The sequence below is a fragment of the Budorcas taxicolor genome, chromosome 7 (genome assembly GCF_023091745.1).
Source record: "Budorcas taxicolor isolate Tak-1 chromosome 7, Takin1.1, whole genome shotgun sequence".
Lineage (NCBI taxonomy): Eukaryota > Metazoa > Chordata > Mammalia > Artiodactyla > Bovidae > Budorcas > Budorcas taxicolor.
The window spans coordinates 30991611-31011221 of record NC_068916.1 but is presented as its reverse complement, the minus strand read 5'-3'; the positions used below and the strand labels follow the sequence as shown (position 1 = coordinate 31011221).

General features: G+C 41.9%; 1 protein-coding gene across 1 annotated transcript in view; it reads left to right on the top strand.

The window, feature by feature from the left end:
* The first annotated feature begins 10629 nt into the window (after window positions 1-10629).
* Window positions 10630-19611, top strand: part of SNX2 (sorting nexin 2) — a 61437-nt gene continuing 52455 nt past the window's right edge. Inside the window, exon 1 of the mRNA XM_052643212.1 lies at window positions 10630-10751. Coding sequence (XP_052499172.1) covers window positions 10644-10751 — 108 coding nt within the window. The 5' untranslated portion in view covers window positions 10630-10643. The remainder of the gene's footprint in view (window positions 10752-19611) is intronic.

The window sequence follows — 19611 nt, the reverse complement described above, 5'->3', positions numbered from 1 at the left end:
CCACAGTTCAAAAGCATCAATTCTTTGGTGCTCAGCTTTCTTTATAGTCCAACTCTCACGACTACTGGAAAAACTATAGCTTTGACTAGATGGACCTTTGTTGGCAAAGTAATGTCTCTGCTTTTTTAATATGCTATCTATGCTGACATGTATGTACATGTACTGTACATAAAACATAAATAATAAGAACCTACTATAGCAGAAAGTGAAGAGGAACTTAAAAGCCTCTTGATGAATGTAAAAGAGGAGAGTGAAAAAGTTGGCTTAAAGCTCAGCATTCAGAAAATGAAGATCATGGCATCTGGTCCCATCACTTCATGGCAAATAGATGGGGAAACAGTGGAAATTGTCAGACTTTATTTTTGGGGGCTCCAAAATCACTGCAGATGGTGACTGCAGCCATGAAATTAAAAGACGCTTACTCCTTGGAAGGAAAGTTATGACCAACCTAGATAGCATATTGAAAAGCAGAGACATTACTTTGCCAACAAAGGTCCGTTTAGTCGAGGCTATGGTTTTTCCAGTGGTCATGTATGGACGTGAGAGTTGGACTGTGAAGAAAGCTGAGTGCTAAAGAATTGATGCTTTTGAACTGTGGTGTTGGAGAGGACTCTTGAGAGTCCCTTGGACTGCAAGGAGATCCAACCAGTCCATTCTGAAGGAAATCAGTCCTGGGATTTCTTTGGAAGGAATGACGCTAAAGCTGAAACTGCAGTATTTTGGCCACCTGATGTGAAGAGTTGACTCATTGGAAAAGACTCTGATGCTGGGAGGGACTGGGGTCAGAAGGAGAAGGGGACGAAGGAGGATGAGATGGCTGGATGGCATCACGGACTCGATGGACGTGGGTCTGACTGAACTCCGGGAGTTGGTGATGGACAGGGAGGCCTGTGTACTGTGATTCGTGGGGTCGCAAAGAGTTGGACACAACTGAGCGACTGAACTGAACTGATATAGCACAGGGAAATATATTTAATATAATAGCCTATAATGGGAAAGAATCTGAAAAAAATACATATACATGTATATATCATAACTTTGCTGCATACCTAAAACATTATAAATCAACTATACTTGAATTAAAATTTTAAATTAATTATTTTTAAAAAGAAGTAGAAATGAAGAAACAGTTATTTTGAAAGGTTGTTTTATTCTGTAGGAGTCTGTGCCATTCAGGGAATGAGAGACATGGGGGTTGTAACTATATATCATTTTAGAGTTAGTAGCCATCTCACTATTTAGGGGATTGCTGACATTTTCAGAGTCATGGCAGTTTGTTGGCATTGATGACCTGTGATAAAGAAAACACGATGCTTCACTGACTTCCTTCCTTCCTTTAACAAATGTGAAGTCTTCATTATCTTCCAGTAAGATGCTTAAATATTTTCACTTAATTATCGTTAAAGTTAAGCAACCAACTGATTACTTTTCCAATACAATTGCAAAGAAGATCACAATGAGTCTTGTTTCTTCATAACTGTTACCCTGTATGCCACTTCACTCACCAGAAGCTATGTTCAAGGACAAGGTCTGTTTAGGTCTTCTCAACTTGTTCCCCATTACCTCCTACACACTTGTCTGTCTGTGGCTGCCTACCGTCTTCACTCTTTTCTCTATGCCTCCTAGATCCCCAATTCCCATCCAAATGCTCTTACATCATCAATCTCTGCCCAAAAAGTTCCTTCAGCCTCCATTACTGGAGTAACATGTCACTTTTCACCAAAAATATAGTTCATATAGGTTCTAAATACCACTTTACTGCTACTGCTAAGTCGCTTCAGTCATGTCCAATTCTGTGCAACCCCATAGACAGCAGCCCACCAGGCTCCATCCCTGGGATTCTTCAGGCAAGAACACTGGAGTGGATTGCCATTTCCTTCTCCAATGCATGAAAGTGAAAAGTGAAAGTGAAGTCGCTCAGTCGCGTCTGACTCTTAGCGACCCCATGGACTGCAGCCTATCAGGCTCCTCCATCCATGGGATTTTCCAGGCAAGAGTACCGGAGTGAGGTGCCATTGCCTTCTCCGAAATATCACTTTATGTATGTGCTAAGTCACTTCAGTCGTGTCGTGTCCAACTCTTTGCGACCCTAAGGACTGTAGCCCACTAGGTTCCTCTGTCCATGGGATTCTCCAGGCAGGAATACTGGAGTGGGTTGCCATGCCCTCCTGCAGGGGATCTTCCCATTGCAAGGACTGAACCTGGGTCTATTGTGGCTCCCACATTGCAGGCAGATTCTTTACTGCTGAACCACCAGGGAAGACCTAAATATCACTTTAATACTATCGATTTTTAATCCCCTCTGGACAAAGTCTCTTCTTGGAGATTCATGCAACTTGCTATCCCTCCTTGTCATTGGAAACCATCTGATTCTGGTCACTCCTCCCTGTTGAGGGAAGCTCAAAATCCTTAGCTGCCTTTTCTCCCCACCAAGCTCATCCCCAAAATATTTAGCCTTGAATCAGCCCTATCATCCACCTCACTCCTTCACCTCCAGGGCCAGACTATAGGAGAAAATCACATAAGTGTTGGGATTATTGCTGCCAGAAGCATACAGCCTCTACCTCAATAGGCTTCCAGTAGTATTTGCCACTTCCCTGTATGTCCCTGGTGAATGTTCTCATCAAATCCTCACAAGATCTACTGAAAATATTTGGAATTGCCATCTATGCTGGTACTGACTTCTTTTTGCTTATTTAGTAACCTTTCCTATCCCAATAAATAAATATATTTACATATGTGGGCTTCCCTCATAGCTCAGTTGGTAAAGAATCCACCTGCAATGCAGGAGATCTCGGTTCAATTCCTGGGTCGGGAAGAATTGCTGGAGAAGGGATAAACTACCCACTCCAGTATTCTTGGGCTTCCCTTGTGGCTCAGCTGGTAAAGAATCTGCCTGCAATGCAGGAGACCTGGGTTCAATCCCTGGTTTGGAAAGATACCCTAGAGAAGGGAAAGGTTACCCACTCCAGTATTCTGGTCTGAAGAACAATACAGTCCATGGGGTCTCAAAGAGTAAGACGCGATTGAGCAACTTTCACTTTCATCAGTTCAGTTAAGTCGCTCAGTTGTATCCAACTCTTTGTGACCCCATGGACTGCAGTATACCAGGCCTCCCCGTCCATCACCAACTCCCAGAGCTTACTCAAACTCATGTTCATCGAGTTGATGATGCCATCCAACCATCTCATCCTCTGTCAGCCCCTTCTCCTCCTACCTTCAATCTTTCCCAGCAACAGGGATTTTGGAGCCCCCCAAAAGAAAGTCAGTCACTATTTCCACTGTTTCCCCATCTATTTGCCATGAAGTGATGGGACCAGATGCCATGATCTTTGTTTTCTGAATGTTGAGCTTTAAGCCAACTTTTTCACTCTCCTCTTTCACTTTCATCAAGAGGCTCTTTAGTTCTTCACTTTCTGCCATAAGGGTGGTATCATCTGCATATCTGAGGTTATTGATATTTCTCCCAGCAATCTTGATTCTAGCTTGTGCTTCTTCCAGCCCCGCATTTTTCATGATGTACTCTGCATGTAAGTTAAATAAGCAGGGTGACAATATACAGCCTTCATGGACTCCTTTCCAATTTGGAACCAGTCTGTGTTCCATGTCCAGTTCTAACTTTTGCTTCTTGACCTGCATACAGATTTCTCAGGAAGCAGGTCAGGTGGTCTGGTATTCCCATCTCTTTCAGAATTTTCCACAGTTTGTTATGATCCACACAGTCAAAGACTTTGGTATAGTCAACGAAGCAAAAGTAGATGTTTTTCTGGAACTCTCTTGCTTTTTCCATGATCCAGCAGATGTTGGCAATTTGATCTCTGGTTCCTCTGCGTTTTCTAAAACCAGCTTGAACATCTGGAAGTTCACGGTTCACATACTGTTGAAGCCTGGCTTGGAGAATTTTGACCATTACTTTGCTAGCATGTGAGATGAGTGTAACTGTGCAATAGTTTGAACATTCTTTAGCATTGCCTCTCTTTGGGATTGGAATGAAAACTGATCTTTTCCAGTCCTGTGGCCACTGATCAGTTTTCCAAATTTGCTGGCATATTGAATGCAGCACTTTCACAGAATCATCTTTTAGAATTTGAAATAGCTCAACTGGAATTCCACCAACTCCACTAGCTTTGTTCATAGTGATACTTCCTAAGGCCCACTTGACTTCACATTCCAGGAGGTCTGGCTCTAGATGAGTTATCACACCATCATGGTTATCTGGGTCATGAAGATCTTTTCTGTATAGTTCTTCTGTGTATTTTTGCCACCTCTTCTTAATATCTTCTGCCTCTGTGAGATCCATACCCTTTCTGTCCTTTATTGTGCCCATCTTTGCATGAAATGTTCCCTTGGTATCTCTAATTTTCTTGAAGAGATCTCTGCTGCTACTGCTGCTGCTGCTGCTGCGTCACTTCAGTCGTGTCCAACTCTGTGCGACCCCATAGACGGCAGCCCACCAGGCTCCCCCGTCCCTGGGATTCTCCAGGCAAGAACACTGGAGTGGGTTGTCATTTCCTTCTCCAGTGCATGAAAGTGAAACGTGAAAGTGAAGTTGCTCAGTCGTGTCCAACTCTTCACGACCCCATGGACGGCAGCCCATCAGGCTCCTCCATCCATGGGATTTTCCAGGCAAGAGTACCGGAGTGAGGTGCCATTGCCTTCTCCAGAAGAGATCTCTAGTCTTATAAATAAAGTTGGGTGTGGACTTTTTCATTTCCTGCCCCTCTATTTATTAACATGTCTGTAACTACATCCACCCTGTGGTAAACTGATTGCATTAATGAACCAAATTAGTGACTTCCTTTTTCCACACCCTTTGCCCTATAATTTTGTAGTCACTTCTCATTCTGATCCTAGGCTTGGCTATGTGACTTTCTATTGTGAAGGATTGCAAAGTACCTGTATGTCTCTACCTTCTTTTTTGAAATCCTATCATAGCCTTGCAAGGAAGCCCAGACTAAAAATACAAAAAAAAAAAAAAAAAAAAAAAGAGAGAGAGAGAGTGAGAGAAATAAAAGAGAAAAGAAGCCCAGTCTAAGAGTAACAGAGTATATGGAGCAGAGCTAAACTGTCCTATCCCAAAGCATCCTTGTCAGCCACCCCTTAGACTTATCCTTCAGCTGACCACAGATAAATGAACAATCCTTATGATAAAATTCGCCACAACTGGTCAAGCAGAACTAAGTTGTAGACCTGCAGACTCATGAGAAATAAGAAATGGTTGTTGTTTTCAGTGACTAAGATTTGGAATGATTTGTTATGCACAAAAGCTAATACAGGCTCTAAATGTCTCTTTCTCCATACAAAAGGATGAAGTAAAACTTCTCTTTCTTAAGGCACATTCTTCTACTTGCTTTTATCCTATTCCTGCCTGTATGCCTTCAGATCTCAACCATTCCAATTATTTCTCTATTATTATATTCTCATCTTATTGTCATCTTTTCACCTCTTTCCATAATATATAAACATGTTTAAATCTAATTAAAATAAAACATACACACAAAAAAGTAAGCCTGTGTCTTTAGCAAGTTACTGACCTATTCTATTATTGCTTCCATTTATATATTTTAAAAGAATACTCTATACGTGTGTATTTGTCTGGATTTGCCATAGAAACAGAACCAACAGGATGTGTTACATATAGAGAGAGACTTATTTTAAGGAACTGACTTATGCAATTGTAGAGGCTGGCATACATGCATGCTAAGTTGCTTCAGTCATGTCTGACTCTTTGCAAGCCATGAACTGTAGCCTGCCAGGCTCCTGACCTTGGGATTCTCCAGTTTTGGCAAGAAAACTAGAGTGGGTTGCCATGCCCTCCTCCAGGGAATCTTTCCAACACAAGAATGGAACCCAGGTATCTTATGTCTCCTGCATTGGCAGGTGAGTTCTTTACTACTAGCGCCACCTGGGAAGCCCTTTGTTGTTGTTGTTCAGTTGCCCAATCATGCGAACTCTTTGTGACCCCATGGACTGCAGCACACCAGGCCTTCCTGTCCCTCACCATCTCCTGGAGTTTGCCCAAGTGCATGTTCATTGCATCAGTGATGTCCTCTAGCTATATCATCACTAAGGGCAGCCTTTATTGAGTCCAAAATCTGATAAGGTACGTTAGTGGGCTGGAGACTCAGCGAAGAGTTGCAGTTCAACCCCAAAGGCAGAGGTCCACTGGCAAAATTGCTTCTTGCTTGGGGGAGGTCAGTCTTTGGTCTATTAAGGCCTTTACCTGATTGGATGAGGCCCACCCACATAATGGTGAGTAATCTGTTACTAAAAGGCCACTGATTTACAGGTTCATTTCATCCCAAAAACACTTTCACAGAAACATCCGTGTAATATTTCACCAAATATTTGGGCACTGTGGTCCAGCCAAAGGAACACATAAAATCAGCCATCACAACTTGCTGTCTTCATTTTTTGTACTCATTAATCATTCACCTTTTCAGTTACCACCTTATTAATATACCAAGGCAACGGATACTGCCAAACACTCTTTTCTTTTGTTCCTTTACTTCCTTTTGCCTCCTTCCTACCTTGCTTCCTATCTATTTGCTGCTTTTTAGTTTTCTTTATGCCACCTCTTCCTTTATCTGCTTCTTTAATGATCCTTAGGGTTGTGCTTCCCAGACTACCTGGGTCATATCATATACTAGTAGTATTAACTACCAAATTTATATCTTCCATTTAGCCCTCTCTTCTGAGTTTCATATATTCATTCATTTATTCACTGAAGGTATTAACAGCATACTATATATTTTATTGAGTACTAAACACAATTGGGGTGTGTGGCAACCTCTGAAATGACCCCCAAGATCCCTGCCTCCTGTTAATCATATCTGCCATTTAATCCCTTCCCTGTAATGTGAGCTTCTAAAGAACAGAACACAGCAAAAGTGATGAGATGCCACTTCTGAGATTAGGTTACAAAAAGACTCTCGCTTCTGTCTTGTTCACCCTCTCCTGTCCTTTCCTGGCTCACTCTATCTTTCTTAGAGTCCTCATGTAGGGGAAGCAAGCTGACATGCTGTTTGAAAAACCTTATGGTTTAAATAGTCAGTGGGAATTTGTTGTATGAGGCAGGGAGCTCAAATATGGTGCTCTGTGACAACCCAGAGGGGTGGGATGGGGTGGAAAGTGGAAGGGAGGTTCAAGAGGGAGGGGACGTATGTATACCTATGGCTGATTCATGTTGATGTATGGCAGAAACCAACACAATATTGTTAAAACAATTATCCTCCAATTAAAAATAAAAACAAAACAAAAGCTTTATGTAGAGGCTTGTATGCAAAGGAAATCAGTCTCCAAATAATAGCCAGCAAGGACCTGAGACCTGCCACCAGTCACATGAGTGAGCGTGGAAGCAGGTCCTCTCCCAATTGAGTCTTGCTTGAATTGGTTGCCACTCTGCTAGATACCTTTACTGCAGTCCTGTAAGACACCTTGAGTCAGAGGCACTCAGCTAAGTTGCACCTGGATTTTTGACCCACAGAAATTATGAGAAAATAAATATTTGTGATTTTAGGCTGCTAAGGTTGGTATAATTTGGTTTACAGTGATTGGTGACTAGTAGAGGACTACCCTGTATATTGTCACCCAGCTATGGTTTTTTCAGTAGGCATGTATGGATGTGAGAGTTGGACAATAAAGAAGGCTGAGTGCCAAAAAAATTGATGCTTTTGAACTTTGGTGCTGGAGAAGACTCTTGAGAATCTCTTGGACACCAGGGAGATCAAATCAGTCAATCCTAAAGGAAATCAACCCTAAGGAAAGGAATATTCATTGGAAGGACTGAAGCTGAAGCTCCAAAACTTTGGCTACATGACATGAAGAGCCGACTTATTAGAAAAGACCCTGATGCTGAGAAAGACTGAAGGCAGGAAGAGAAGGAGACAGCAGAGGATGAGATGACCGGATGGCATCACTGACTCAATGGACATGAGTTTGAGCAAACTCCAGGAGATGGTGAAGGACAGGGAAGCCTCATGTGCTACAGTCCATGGGGTTCCAGAGTCAGACATGACTGAGTGACTGACTTCCCAGGATTCAAAGTCAAATAAGAAAGAGCCCTGACATGCAACAATCCTGCAGACTATCAAGGGTGATGGAAAAGTGGTCATGATCACACTACAGTATAATAGGTGTTAAAGAAACATGCACAGTGAGTGATGGGAGCACAGAGAGAAGAGAATTTCCATCCTACTTGAAAATTGAAGGTTTTAACTGGCAGATTTTGTTTTTGTCATTGAATGAGTAGGCTAAGTCATTTGATCAAAATGAGGAGAAATGGCGATGGGATACCTGATGAGAAAATGAATTTTTAGAACCTCTACTGGAAAGAATGGTTGAAAGATTTAGAAAAGAAGCCAGTGATGATATCTAGGCAGTGAGGAGTTTGGTTAAGAATCATGGACTTGCAGAATCACCAGTTGAGACTGGGGTTTACTTTTTTTCAAAATGTTCTTGGCAATATGGATATAAGATTACAGAAGTTGATGATTGGATTTGGGATCTCAGAGAAGATAAAACAGAAAAGCAAAGGATGAGGAAGAAAAAGAGCAAGACAATTTTTATAGTCCCAGTGGAGTTTAGGTTGGATAGAGAAAGTAAGACAATCAAAGCTGCTAAGAGTTTGGGGAAATGTCACCAAATCTGACCTCATACCAATCACTAGGGTCAAGGGAGTCAATGCCAGGTTTGACTTAAACCTAGGTAATATACCCCAGTCCTGAGTTGGAGGAAACTTCTAGCTGAGAGTGGGAAAGAATGATTATGCAGAAGGAAATTCAGGTTTGCTACCATGAGAAGAGTGAATGGATGCTTTATAGCAGAGACTGCTGGTTTCCTACAGTGGTGTTCATTTCTTCCAGAGTAAGAGAACCTTCTTAGGGGTGGGAGAAGCACATAATGATAGTACTTACTAGTCTCCTGCAGCTAGGAACAGCCAAGCAACTAATTAGCTGATCAAAGGGATATGGACAGAAGTGGTGTGTGTGCCATTTCTGGACCATGTTCTTAAAGGGAATGGAATGTCATTCCATTTCCCTTTATTCCTTTTCTGTCTGCTCGAATATGGTTGTGGTGTTGAGCCAACCTGAACCATAAGGAAGACATTCTATTCCTAGGGAGGGCAGAACAACAGGAGTCTGTAATCCCTGGATAATGTCATGGATCCTTTGTCACCCTACATGAGGAATAATTAAACTACAGTTTTTAAAAAGCCTCTTTTAATGTGGTTCTCTGTTACAAGTGACTGGACCTACCTTTCAACTAAATCAGATGTCCAGTAAAAAAGATATGCTGGGAATATAAATGACCATAGCATAAGACAGAAAGTAGCAAGCAATAAACAGAGGCACTGATAAACAGGATACAGAGAAAAATCACTTCAAGCCAGACTGTGAACTTTCAAAAGCGATTAAAGTTTCTGATCAGTGACAGACCACAGACTGTCTATAGGTGGTGGAATGCAGGCGGGGGAATGTGCCTCAACAGCTGGTTATTGCAGACAGGCCGGCGGCAGTGGTGACGCGGATGTGGCATGACAGTGACAACTGGCCCATGCATCCAGCTCACCCAAGCAACATTTGGGCCTTGATATACTTATTTAAATTAGTTGTGGTTTGGGTTGATGCATCTTGACAATGATCATAAAAATTAAGAAATAGGGGTGGAAGAAATCCTAGCGACTAGGAAAACCGTCTGCTCAACGCACTTCAAAAGACAATAATAATTACAGTGATGCTAAGTCTTGTACATAGCCAGTAAAACCCAGGACTTCTAACTCCCCGGCCATTGAGGGCTGAAGGCTTCTATATACTTACTTTGTAAAGAATCCCTGTGAAGGTTTCTTCTCCAGCAAAATACTAACCTCAAGTTGCTATCTGCAATGCCCATCGGTTACTCTAGTGGACGGTGGTGGTGGTGGTTTAATCGTTGTGTCCAACTCTTGCAACCACATGGACTGTAGCCCGCCAGGCTCCTTCGTCCATGGGATTTCCCAGGCAAGAATACTGGAATGGATTGCCATTTCCTTCTCAGAGAATCTTCTCAACCCAGGGATGGAACCTACACCTGCATTGCAAGCGGATTCTTTTACCGCTGAGCCACGAGGGAAGCCTTGGTGGATAGTACTGAGACAGAACATTTCCATCATGTCTCAAAGTTCTACAGGACAGCCCAGAGATCTAAGAGAGATGTCTCTCTCTCCTGCCGATCCTCAATCTCGCCCTCAGTCTGTGCATAACCCAAACCCAAAGATTGGTCCCCAAGCTCTTCCACTTCCTAAAGAAGATTTAAAACTGGTAACGACAACAAAAGTCGTTTGGCCTAGTCCCGCTAAGAAGGGGACACAGTAATAGAACGCCAAGATTCTTCCACAGCAGTCAGTAGAGCAAGTGGGCGGTAAAAAAAGTAGCCGGGACCAGACGTGGGGGTGGGAGGAGACGCAAAGGGGCGGGGAGGAGCGCCGCGCGCTCGGACTGAGGCCTGCACGAGCCCGGGGGCGGGGCCGCGCGCCGCTGGGCGGGGCCGCGCGCGGCGGGCCAGGGAGGAGGGGGAGCCCGGCGGCCGGCGCGCTAGCCTAGCCGTGCGTGCTCACGTGACAGGTCCGCGAGGTCCCGCTCGCGCAGTCGTCTGGGCGAGCGAAGATGGCGGCCGAGAGGGAGCCTCCTCCGCTAGGGGACGGGAAACCCACCGACTTTGAAGAGCTGGAGGACGGAGAGGACCTGTTCACCAGCACTGTCTCCACCCTAGAGGTGAGACCGCGTCGCCGTGGGTGCTGCGCTCCGTTGCTGCCGCCCGTCTCACCTTTTGGTGCTTGCCCTGCCTCGACTTGACCCTCCGCGTCCCCCCCACCCCAACCCCCAGGTTTGCAAGGACCTGGTTGGGGCGACACCTGTGACGCGGGCCCCACCTCGCGTACCTGTCATTGGGCCGGAGTTGGCCTGGGCGGCCAGGCCTGCTTAGGAGAGCGAACTGCGGGGCCGGGGGCCGACCTGATCCCCTGAGGGCCGGGACCGGACGGAGCATCGAGTGTCCTCTCCCCGCTCAGCTGGCCCTCCGCGGTGTCACTTGCGCCTCTCCTTCCAGAGCTCTGAAGGTCTTGCCCTGGGTCTCAGCACACCTCCTGGCGCTGCCGGGCAACCTCCGCAGCCTCTTTCAGGAGGTGCTTGCTTTTCCCTTCCCAAGGGAGGGTGTGCCTCCGAAAAGGGAGAGCAGTGAAGAGAGCGCGCTGAGTAGCCGGGGCGCTGGAGGGACCGTGCGACCGACTTTTTTCCCGGTCTTGGACCATCAAGGACTGCTAGCTCCCCTTGAGGGAGGTACCTCTGTTTTAGACTGTTAAATAGGTAAATGAATTTGGCCGGTTTTGCTTGTGTTTAGTTTCTAAGCCTTTTAAGGATCATAGTGTTGATAAAATACAAAGTTGAAGGCAGGGAGTAGTCCAGGAAACTGCTAGGCAGTGGGGGAAGTTTTTTTTTTTAAGTTACCAGGGGAGAAATAACAGATCCTCACTCCTTTTTCCTCTTTTCTCGCATGATCAGCGATCTCTGAAGCTACGTGTTCCTGTTTTTGTCAAAGGAAACGCCCTCTATGAACTTAACTGTATTGGGCCTCCTGAATCTAGTTCATGTTTCAGTTGCTTTGCCTTTGATGAGAGCACACACACCTGATAGCCGAACTTTGTGTGTGTATGTGTATTAAAATATAAGCAAATTTCCCAAAGAATTGTTTACCTTAGACTGTGAAAGTGAAGTCGCTCAGTCGTATCCGACTCTTTGCGACCCCATGGACTGGAGCCTACCAGGCTCCTCTGTCCATGGGATTTTCCAGGCATTAGTACTGGAGTGGATTGCCATTTCCTTCTCCAAGGGATCTTCCCGACCCAGGGATCGAACCCGGGTCTCACACATTGTAGACAGAGGCTTAACCATCTGACCTTAGACTTCCTTATAAAGTGCTTTTTTAATAAGCTTCCCTAGCTTGATCCACTCCGCACCAAATTAATTGAAAATTATGGTAGAATATCCTTTATTTAGCTTTCAGTTGCGTGGAACTGGTAACTTCACTGACCGTTTTCAGGACTGACCATATTCTGCTAATTGTATATGTCTGTTCCTGGCCAAACCTCACCTCTCCTCAAGATTTAGGCTTCCTGGGGCCAGGGACAGTACCTGGATCATCTCTGTGTTCCTCATAAAATCTTGATCATTTGCATTTTGCAAATATTTGTTGAATGAATTGTCAAAACCAGCATCTCCTAAGATTTAATAAAAATTATCTTGCACAGCAAATTACCTTTTGGGGGTAGTATCTTTGTAGTCCTTTATACTTTACAGCTACATGACATGTTTTGAAAGGTAATGTCTATGCAGGATTGTAAGACCTGTATTCCCTGTGGGGCTACAAAGATTTTCCACCAACAAGGATCAGAATAAACTTAACATTAGTGTAAACTAGAATATTGTGATCACTAAGCATTCTGTTTAATCGAGGTCTTTTTAAAGTTGAGTGAAAGGAACTACAGTTTCTATTTCCCATTTGGGTGGGACTGTTTAATAAGGCTGTGTGTTCCCCACCCCCCTCCCCAGTTAAAGTCTATAGAGCTCTGAGTATGAATAAATGTATTGTGGTTAGTGCATTATGAAAGCTTTCTAAAAAGTTGGATTTGATTATTCATCTAAACCCTTTATTTCATGAGACTCAGGATATTTTAAAGTAGTATAACTGTGAGGCTTATAAATTCAGAATTATTATTTTTTGCTTTTCAAGCTATTTTGGGAAGGGTACATAGCAGTACTTATTAGTATACCAAAGCTGCTCTAAAGGAATATTTTTTCAGCATGTCACTTTTCTTTTGAATAGAATAGTGCTTCTCAAACTTCAGTGTGGAGGAGAAACTATAGGATTCTTGTTTAAAATGCAAATATCTTTGTCTCACTAGAATCTGCATCTTTTCTGAGTGTTCTGTATCATTGCTTTTCAAACTTCATATGTCAGTTACCTGGTGATCTTGTTAAAGTGCAAATTTTGATTCTGTAGGGCTGGGATAAACCAGTGTCCTGCATTTTTAACAAACTCTTATTGTGACATTGCTTCTAGTCCATAGACAAGGATGAGTTGCAAAGCTCCAGGTGATTCTGATGCAGATCATCTGCTTTAAATAGTTATTACCTAAGCTATAAAGTATAATAGACATAAAAATGAACATCTTTCTGTTTTAAAAAAAAGTTTTTAAAGTGTTCATGTAGGAACTTTATCCTTTGAGGGCATTGGGAGTAAAAAAATCAATTGAAATCCATATAAGTAAAAATTAAATTATACACAGCTTCAATATCATAATTATTAACCTTGTAATGACTGTACAACATAGTATATATGTATGCTGTGAGTATATTTTAATCCCAGTATTAAAATCATTTCTTTTCAAAATGAAGAACAGTCACATAAAGCCCTGGTCAGGAGTTAAAGCATATTTGAAACATCTAGTTGTATGCTTCTGTTGTGACTGTGAAACACAGTGGTGAAGGGCAGGCATAGGGGACACGGAAAGAAATGAGAAGGGAAAAAAATCCGGCAAAAGCTTGTTCTTTTTTTGGTGCTTGAGAGGCTTTAGACGGTTTTGCAGTGCTGCCTTAAAAAAATGATAATAGTCCTAAGGTTAAGAGGTGCTTGCCCTAAAGTAGCATGCAGTAGTAAGACTATACCTTTAAAAAGTCAGGAGATTTATGTATTACTTGCCTGTTCTTTTCTTTCTTTATTTTTGGTTGCCCTGGGTCTCTGTTGCCATGCGAGGGCGTGCTCTAGTTGTGAGGAGCGGGGTCTCCTCTCCAGGTAGTCACCTCTAGATGCGCGGGCTTCAGTAGTCGCGGCTCCCAGGCCCTAGAGCACAGGTCTGGTGGTCGTGGCACACAGGCTTAGTTGCTCCGCAGCATATGGAATCTTCCTGGATCAGGGATTGAACCCATGTCTCCTGCATTGGCAGGTGATTCTTATCCACTGAGCCACCAGGGAAGCCCTGTTCCTTTTTTGTTAGAGTAAATTAATAGTTGATTTGCAGTGTTGTTCATTTTTTAGTTCATAGACCATACAGTTCACCCATGTAATATGTACAATTTTATGTGTTTTGGTATATTCACAGATATTGCAACATTTTTATTACCTCAGAAAGAAACCCTGTACCCTTTAACTATCACCCCCATCCCCATTCCATAAACCCTAGGCAACTACTAATTCACTTTCTATCTATATGTTCCCTATTCTAGACCTCATATGAGTGAAATCATGTAATATGTGGTCTTTTGTGACTGACTTTTTTCACTTAACCTGATGTTTTCAGAGTCTATGTATGTCCTCCTTTTTATGCTTGAATAACATTCCATTGTGTGGCTATACCATATTTTGTTTATCCATTTTGTCATTTGTTGGACATTTGCATTGTTTCCACATTTTGCATATTATTATTGCTAGATCATATGATGACTCTGCTTTTAATCAGTTGAGGAATTGCTGGAGTTTCTCAAAATGGCCACACCATTTTACATTCGCACCAGCCATGTATGAGGGAACCCATTTTTTCACATCCTCACCAATACTTGCTGTTATTTGACTTTTTTATTCTATCCATCATAATGCTTGAAAAATGGTATCTTAGTGTGGTTTTAATTATATTTTCTTTTTTTATGAATTTAAGTTTTTATTTGGGTATTTTCACTGTAGTGCTATGACAACAAAAATCACGTCTGTATACCAGAACATACATATATCAACAGTGAGACTGATTATATGTTCTTTAAGACTAAATTAAGTCTTTCTTAAAGATTATATTTTCTTTTCATGTTCTTGTTGGCCATTTGTACATTATGAAGAAATGTCTGTTCAGAGCCTTTGCTCATTTTTTAGTTGGGTTGTCTTTTTATTTATAAAAAATTTTTTGTGTATTCTCGATACAAGTTCTTTGTCAGATACATGATTTGCAGAGGTTCTCCCATTCCATGAATTGTCTTTTCATTTCCTCTGGTGTCCTCTGAAGCACAAGCTTTTTAAAAACTTGATGAAATTCAGTTCATCTACTGTTTATTTTGTTGCTCATGCTTTCAGCATCATATATAAGAATCCCCTGCCAAATCCAAGATCATGCAGGTTTCCTCTAAGAGTTTTATAGTTTCGGCTTTGATTTGTTTTGAGTTAACATTTGTATATGGTATGAGAAACTTTTTTTTTTTTTTTTTTTGCTTGTGGCTATCCAGTTGTCACAGCACCATTTGTTGAAAAGACTGTCCATTGAATGGTCTTGACACTCTTTCTGAAAATTGGTTGACTATAGATGTTTATACTTGGTTCTCGTACTAGCCTCTCATCTTAAGGTCAACTGAAGTTAAGCTGAGTACCACAGTTTCCCTAACACTGTCACATGATAGAGTTTATCCAATATTTCAAGTGAAATTTCCAGATGGGAGGTTCACAGGTCTTAGAATTCCTTCCCCACCATGTAACCCCATGCCTGCTCAGAAGATGCTGTACTTGGTTGATTTCAGTAAATACTTGACTGTTTACTCTCTGCTATACTTTTTAGATGATAGTGGGAGTACAAAGATCAACTAGATATCAGCAGATCTTTGAGGAAAGAAAATCTCTGGTGAAGAAGAAAGAGAAGTATAGAAAACTCAGATCCAAAGAGATTGTGACTATGTTCTGAAAACACACCAATTTTCACTGAAAGTACCAGTGAACTGGGGGAGATTGTTAACTCTTACCAGCATTCCTGACACGTGGTAGATGGACATAAATGTTTCTACTGGCTAGGAACAGCCACTGAGATGATAATATTTAAGAGAGACTTGAAAGGGTGGAATGAAATTTTCACTGTGGAAAAATAGCAGATGTCACTTACAGTTCAGTCCGTACTGTAAGGAACCATAAATAATTTTGAGTGGCTCTATACAGGGTGTTACAGGTTTACGTGGTGAGACTGTGCAGAGCTTTGAAGTTTGTTACATAGGTGCATGAGAGCCCTACAGGATTTTCAGGGCAGTAATATGATTGCCTTGGAAGCTTAACGTTCTGGCAGTTTGGGGGATAAATTTGTAGGAGGTATCATTGGTAGGTTGATGAGCTGGAGGTTATTTTGAGTCTAAGGCTAAAGACCTCAAGAGTAATAGTGCAATTAATGAAGGAGAGAAGGAGGTTGATATAATAACAAGATTAAAAGATGGCCATCTTAATGCTTTGAATGTCTCGGGGAAGGAGTTATAAATTTATTTCATTTGGGAATAAGTTACATCAGTGAAGAGACTGTCAGACAGGTAGAAATCCCGGATGGAGTAGAGATACAGATTCAATACAATTTATTGAATGGCGACACCAAATTGAACTGTGGAAATCTAGTCCTTGGCCTCATGGAGTATATGAATGAACAGGAGTCAGCATAATAAACACAGCTTTGTGGAAAAAACACCTGGAATACCAGGTGATAATGTGTGTAACTGAAATATGTACATGGTACAGAAATGATGAGATGAGGATGAGATGATTGGATAGCAGTACTGACTCTGTGCTCATGAATTTGAGCGAACTCCAGAAGACAGTGGACTATCACTGGCGTCCTTCAGTCCATGGGGTCATGAAGAGTAAGACACGATGTAGCAAACAACAGCAGCAGAAATAGTGTAGAAACCTGGAGTGACTTAATTGTGTAGATGTGATCTTTGAAACCTTGAAAAGTAGATGACATCAGCAGAGAGCAAGTAGAGAAAGACTAAGGAGTCTTTTGATAAAGAACTGAAGTTTAGTATCTACTGTTTCAACACAACAGGTAGTAAAAGCGTGTATCTTGTTTTCCTAATTCTGTCTTCAAATCTTTAGGTTGGCATCCATCTTTAAAATTTTTTTTAAAATTTCATTATGAATTACCTGTTTCAGAGGAAAGACATTTTCTGACCAGGTATTTAAAGACAACTGCATGGGAAACACTAGAAAGAGATTTATGACAAGGTATAACTAGTTGACCACTTGCCCTGGAAACTATTAAATATAAGGACTGAACTACTTTTAGTGCCTATAAAAAAAAATGTTACTCTTTAGTTGCTTGAGGCAGAGGTGCTCAAATTTTTTCATTTTTTTTCCTGAAATAGAATAATTTTTTTTCTTTTTTTTTCCTTTGCCATGCTACATGGCTTGTAGGATCTTAGTTTCCCTTCCAGGGATTGAACCCAGGCCCTTGGCAGTGAAAACATGGAGTCCTAACTACTGGGCGACCAGGGAACTCCTAAAATTTGTCTTTCATGTTAATTTTCGAGTGCCCACTTTCCTATAAAATTGAACTCTTGTGCTTTTTCCCTGTGATGATAGTTTTTAGTTGTGATAAAATTTACCTCAGTAAAGTTCGCTACCACCTCATTGAAGATGCATGACATTTCTATCACCTTCTAAAAATTCCCTCATGTAGTTAATTCCACCCACTCCCAGCCTCTGGCACCCACTGATCTGTATTTGCCTGTAGTTTTGTCTTTTCCAGAATTTCATATAAGTGGAATCATATAAATGGAATTATATTTTGTACAAACAAAACTGTGTGAAACTTCCTGAATGAGGCTTTTGTAACTTAACCTGAAGTGTCTGATATTTATGGATGTTGCGTGTATCAAGAGTCATTCATTTTTATTGCTAAACTTCGTATTGCATTGTATTAGGCATCACAGTTTTTTGTTGTTGAAGAACATTTCTGTTGTTTACAGTTTGGGGACATTAATGAAGAGATGACATAGACATATATGTGTACAGATTTTTGTATGAACATATTTTTCATCTCCTTTGGGAAAATACTTAGAAGTAGGATGACTGGTTTTGTGGTAAATACATGTTTAACTTTCTAAGAAACTGCCAAACTTTCTGCTAGAAAGGTTTGGGGTGGGGGGATAAGGCAAAGGAAGATGAAGTTATTTACTTTTAGTCTTACAGGTTGATGGCTCTTTACTAATATAACTCAAATTATAATAGGTATCTGTAGTAATAATATTGGGTTGGCCAAAAAGTTCCTTTGAAAAAAGTGAGTGAGCTTTTTGGCTAGCTCAATATAACTCAAGACCATGTCCATTAAGACAGAGTTCTCCAAGTCTGAGAACTAATCATATATGGTTTCACTAAAACAAAATCATGATATGTTCTGGAGCACCGAATCCCGTGTGCCACAACTCTTGAGCCCGTATGCCACGGCTGCTGAAGCACAGGTGCCCTGGAACCTGCGCTTTGCAATGAGGGATAGCACCGGCGCAGCAACGGGAGAAGGCCTGCACGGCGGGGAGGACTCAGCACAGCCAGAAAGAAACAGATACAGTTATTCTTTAAAAACCGATAAACAAAAGCATGGGTTCTTCAAGACAAAAGCATGTTATGGTATGTTCCTCCCGTTATAAAAGTTGCCTTAATATTGAAAGCTTTTTCCTACTTAGAGAGCTTTGTATATATTTATTGAGTGTGAATCCTGAAGGATCGCCTGAAGGACCCTTAGGTGCAGCTGGTTTTGCCTGTTTCAGTATCTGGTCAGGTTTTCATTCATTTTATCTCTGAAATCTAATAACATTATAAAACATTCCGAGAAAGAAGGAAAAGAGACAGGTTTCAATGGTGTTTTGAGCCATTTAAAAAAATATGTTTATTTATTTATTTGGCTGCAGTGGGTCCCAGTTGAGGTGCTTAGGATCTTCGGTCTTTGTTGTAGCATGCGGGACCTTTAATATGACATGCGAACTGTTAGTTGCAGCATATGGTATCCAGTTCCCAGATCAGGGGTCAAACATGGGTCCCCTGCATTGGCAGCTTGAATCTTAGCCACTAGTCCACCAGGGAAGTCCCTTCAATGGTTGAGAATTCAGTTGCTCCACATCCTTGTCACTATTTGTTAGTATCAGTTCTGTTTCAGGCAGTGGCATGCTTTGTTTGTTGTTCAGTCGCTAAGTCTCGTCCAACTCTTTAAAACCCCGTGGACTGCAGCGCACTAGGCTTCCCTGTCCTTCACCATCTCACGGAGTTTGCCCAAACTCATGTCCATTGAGGCATTGATGCCATCCAACCATCTCATCCTCTTTTTCCCCCCTTCTATCGCCCTCAGTTTTTCCCAACATCAGGATCTTTTCCACTGTGTCCGCTCTTCGCACCAAGTGACCAGAGTTTTGGAGCATCAGCTTCAGCATCAGTCCTTCCAATGAGTATTCAGGGTTGATTGCTTTTAGGATTGACTCGTTTGATCTCCTTGCTGTCAAAGGGACTCTTGAGAGTCTTCCAGTACCACAGTTCAAAAGCATCAGTTCTTCAGCACTTCTTTATGCTCCAGCTGTCACATCTGTACACGACTACTGGAAAAACCATAGCTTTGACTGTATAGACCTTTGTCGACAAAGTGATGTCTCTGCTTTTTAATATACTGTCTAGGTTTGTCATAGCTTTTCTTCCAAGGAACATGCAGGCGTCTTTTAATTTAATGGCTGTAGTCACCATCTGCAGTGATTTTGGAGCCCAAGAAAATAAATTCTGTCACTGTTTTCCACTTTTTCCCCATCTATTTGCCATCAACTGATGGTACTGATCCCATTCTTTTTGTTTTTTTAAATGTTGAGTTTT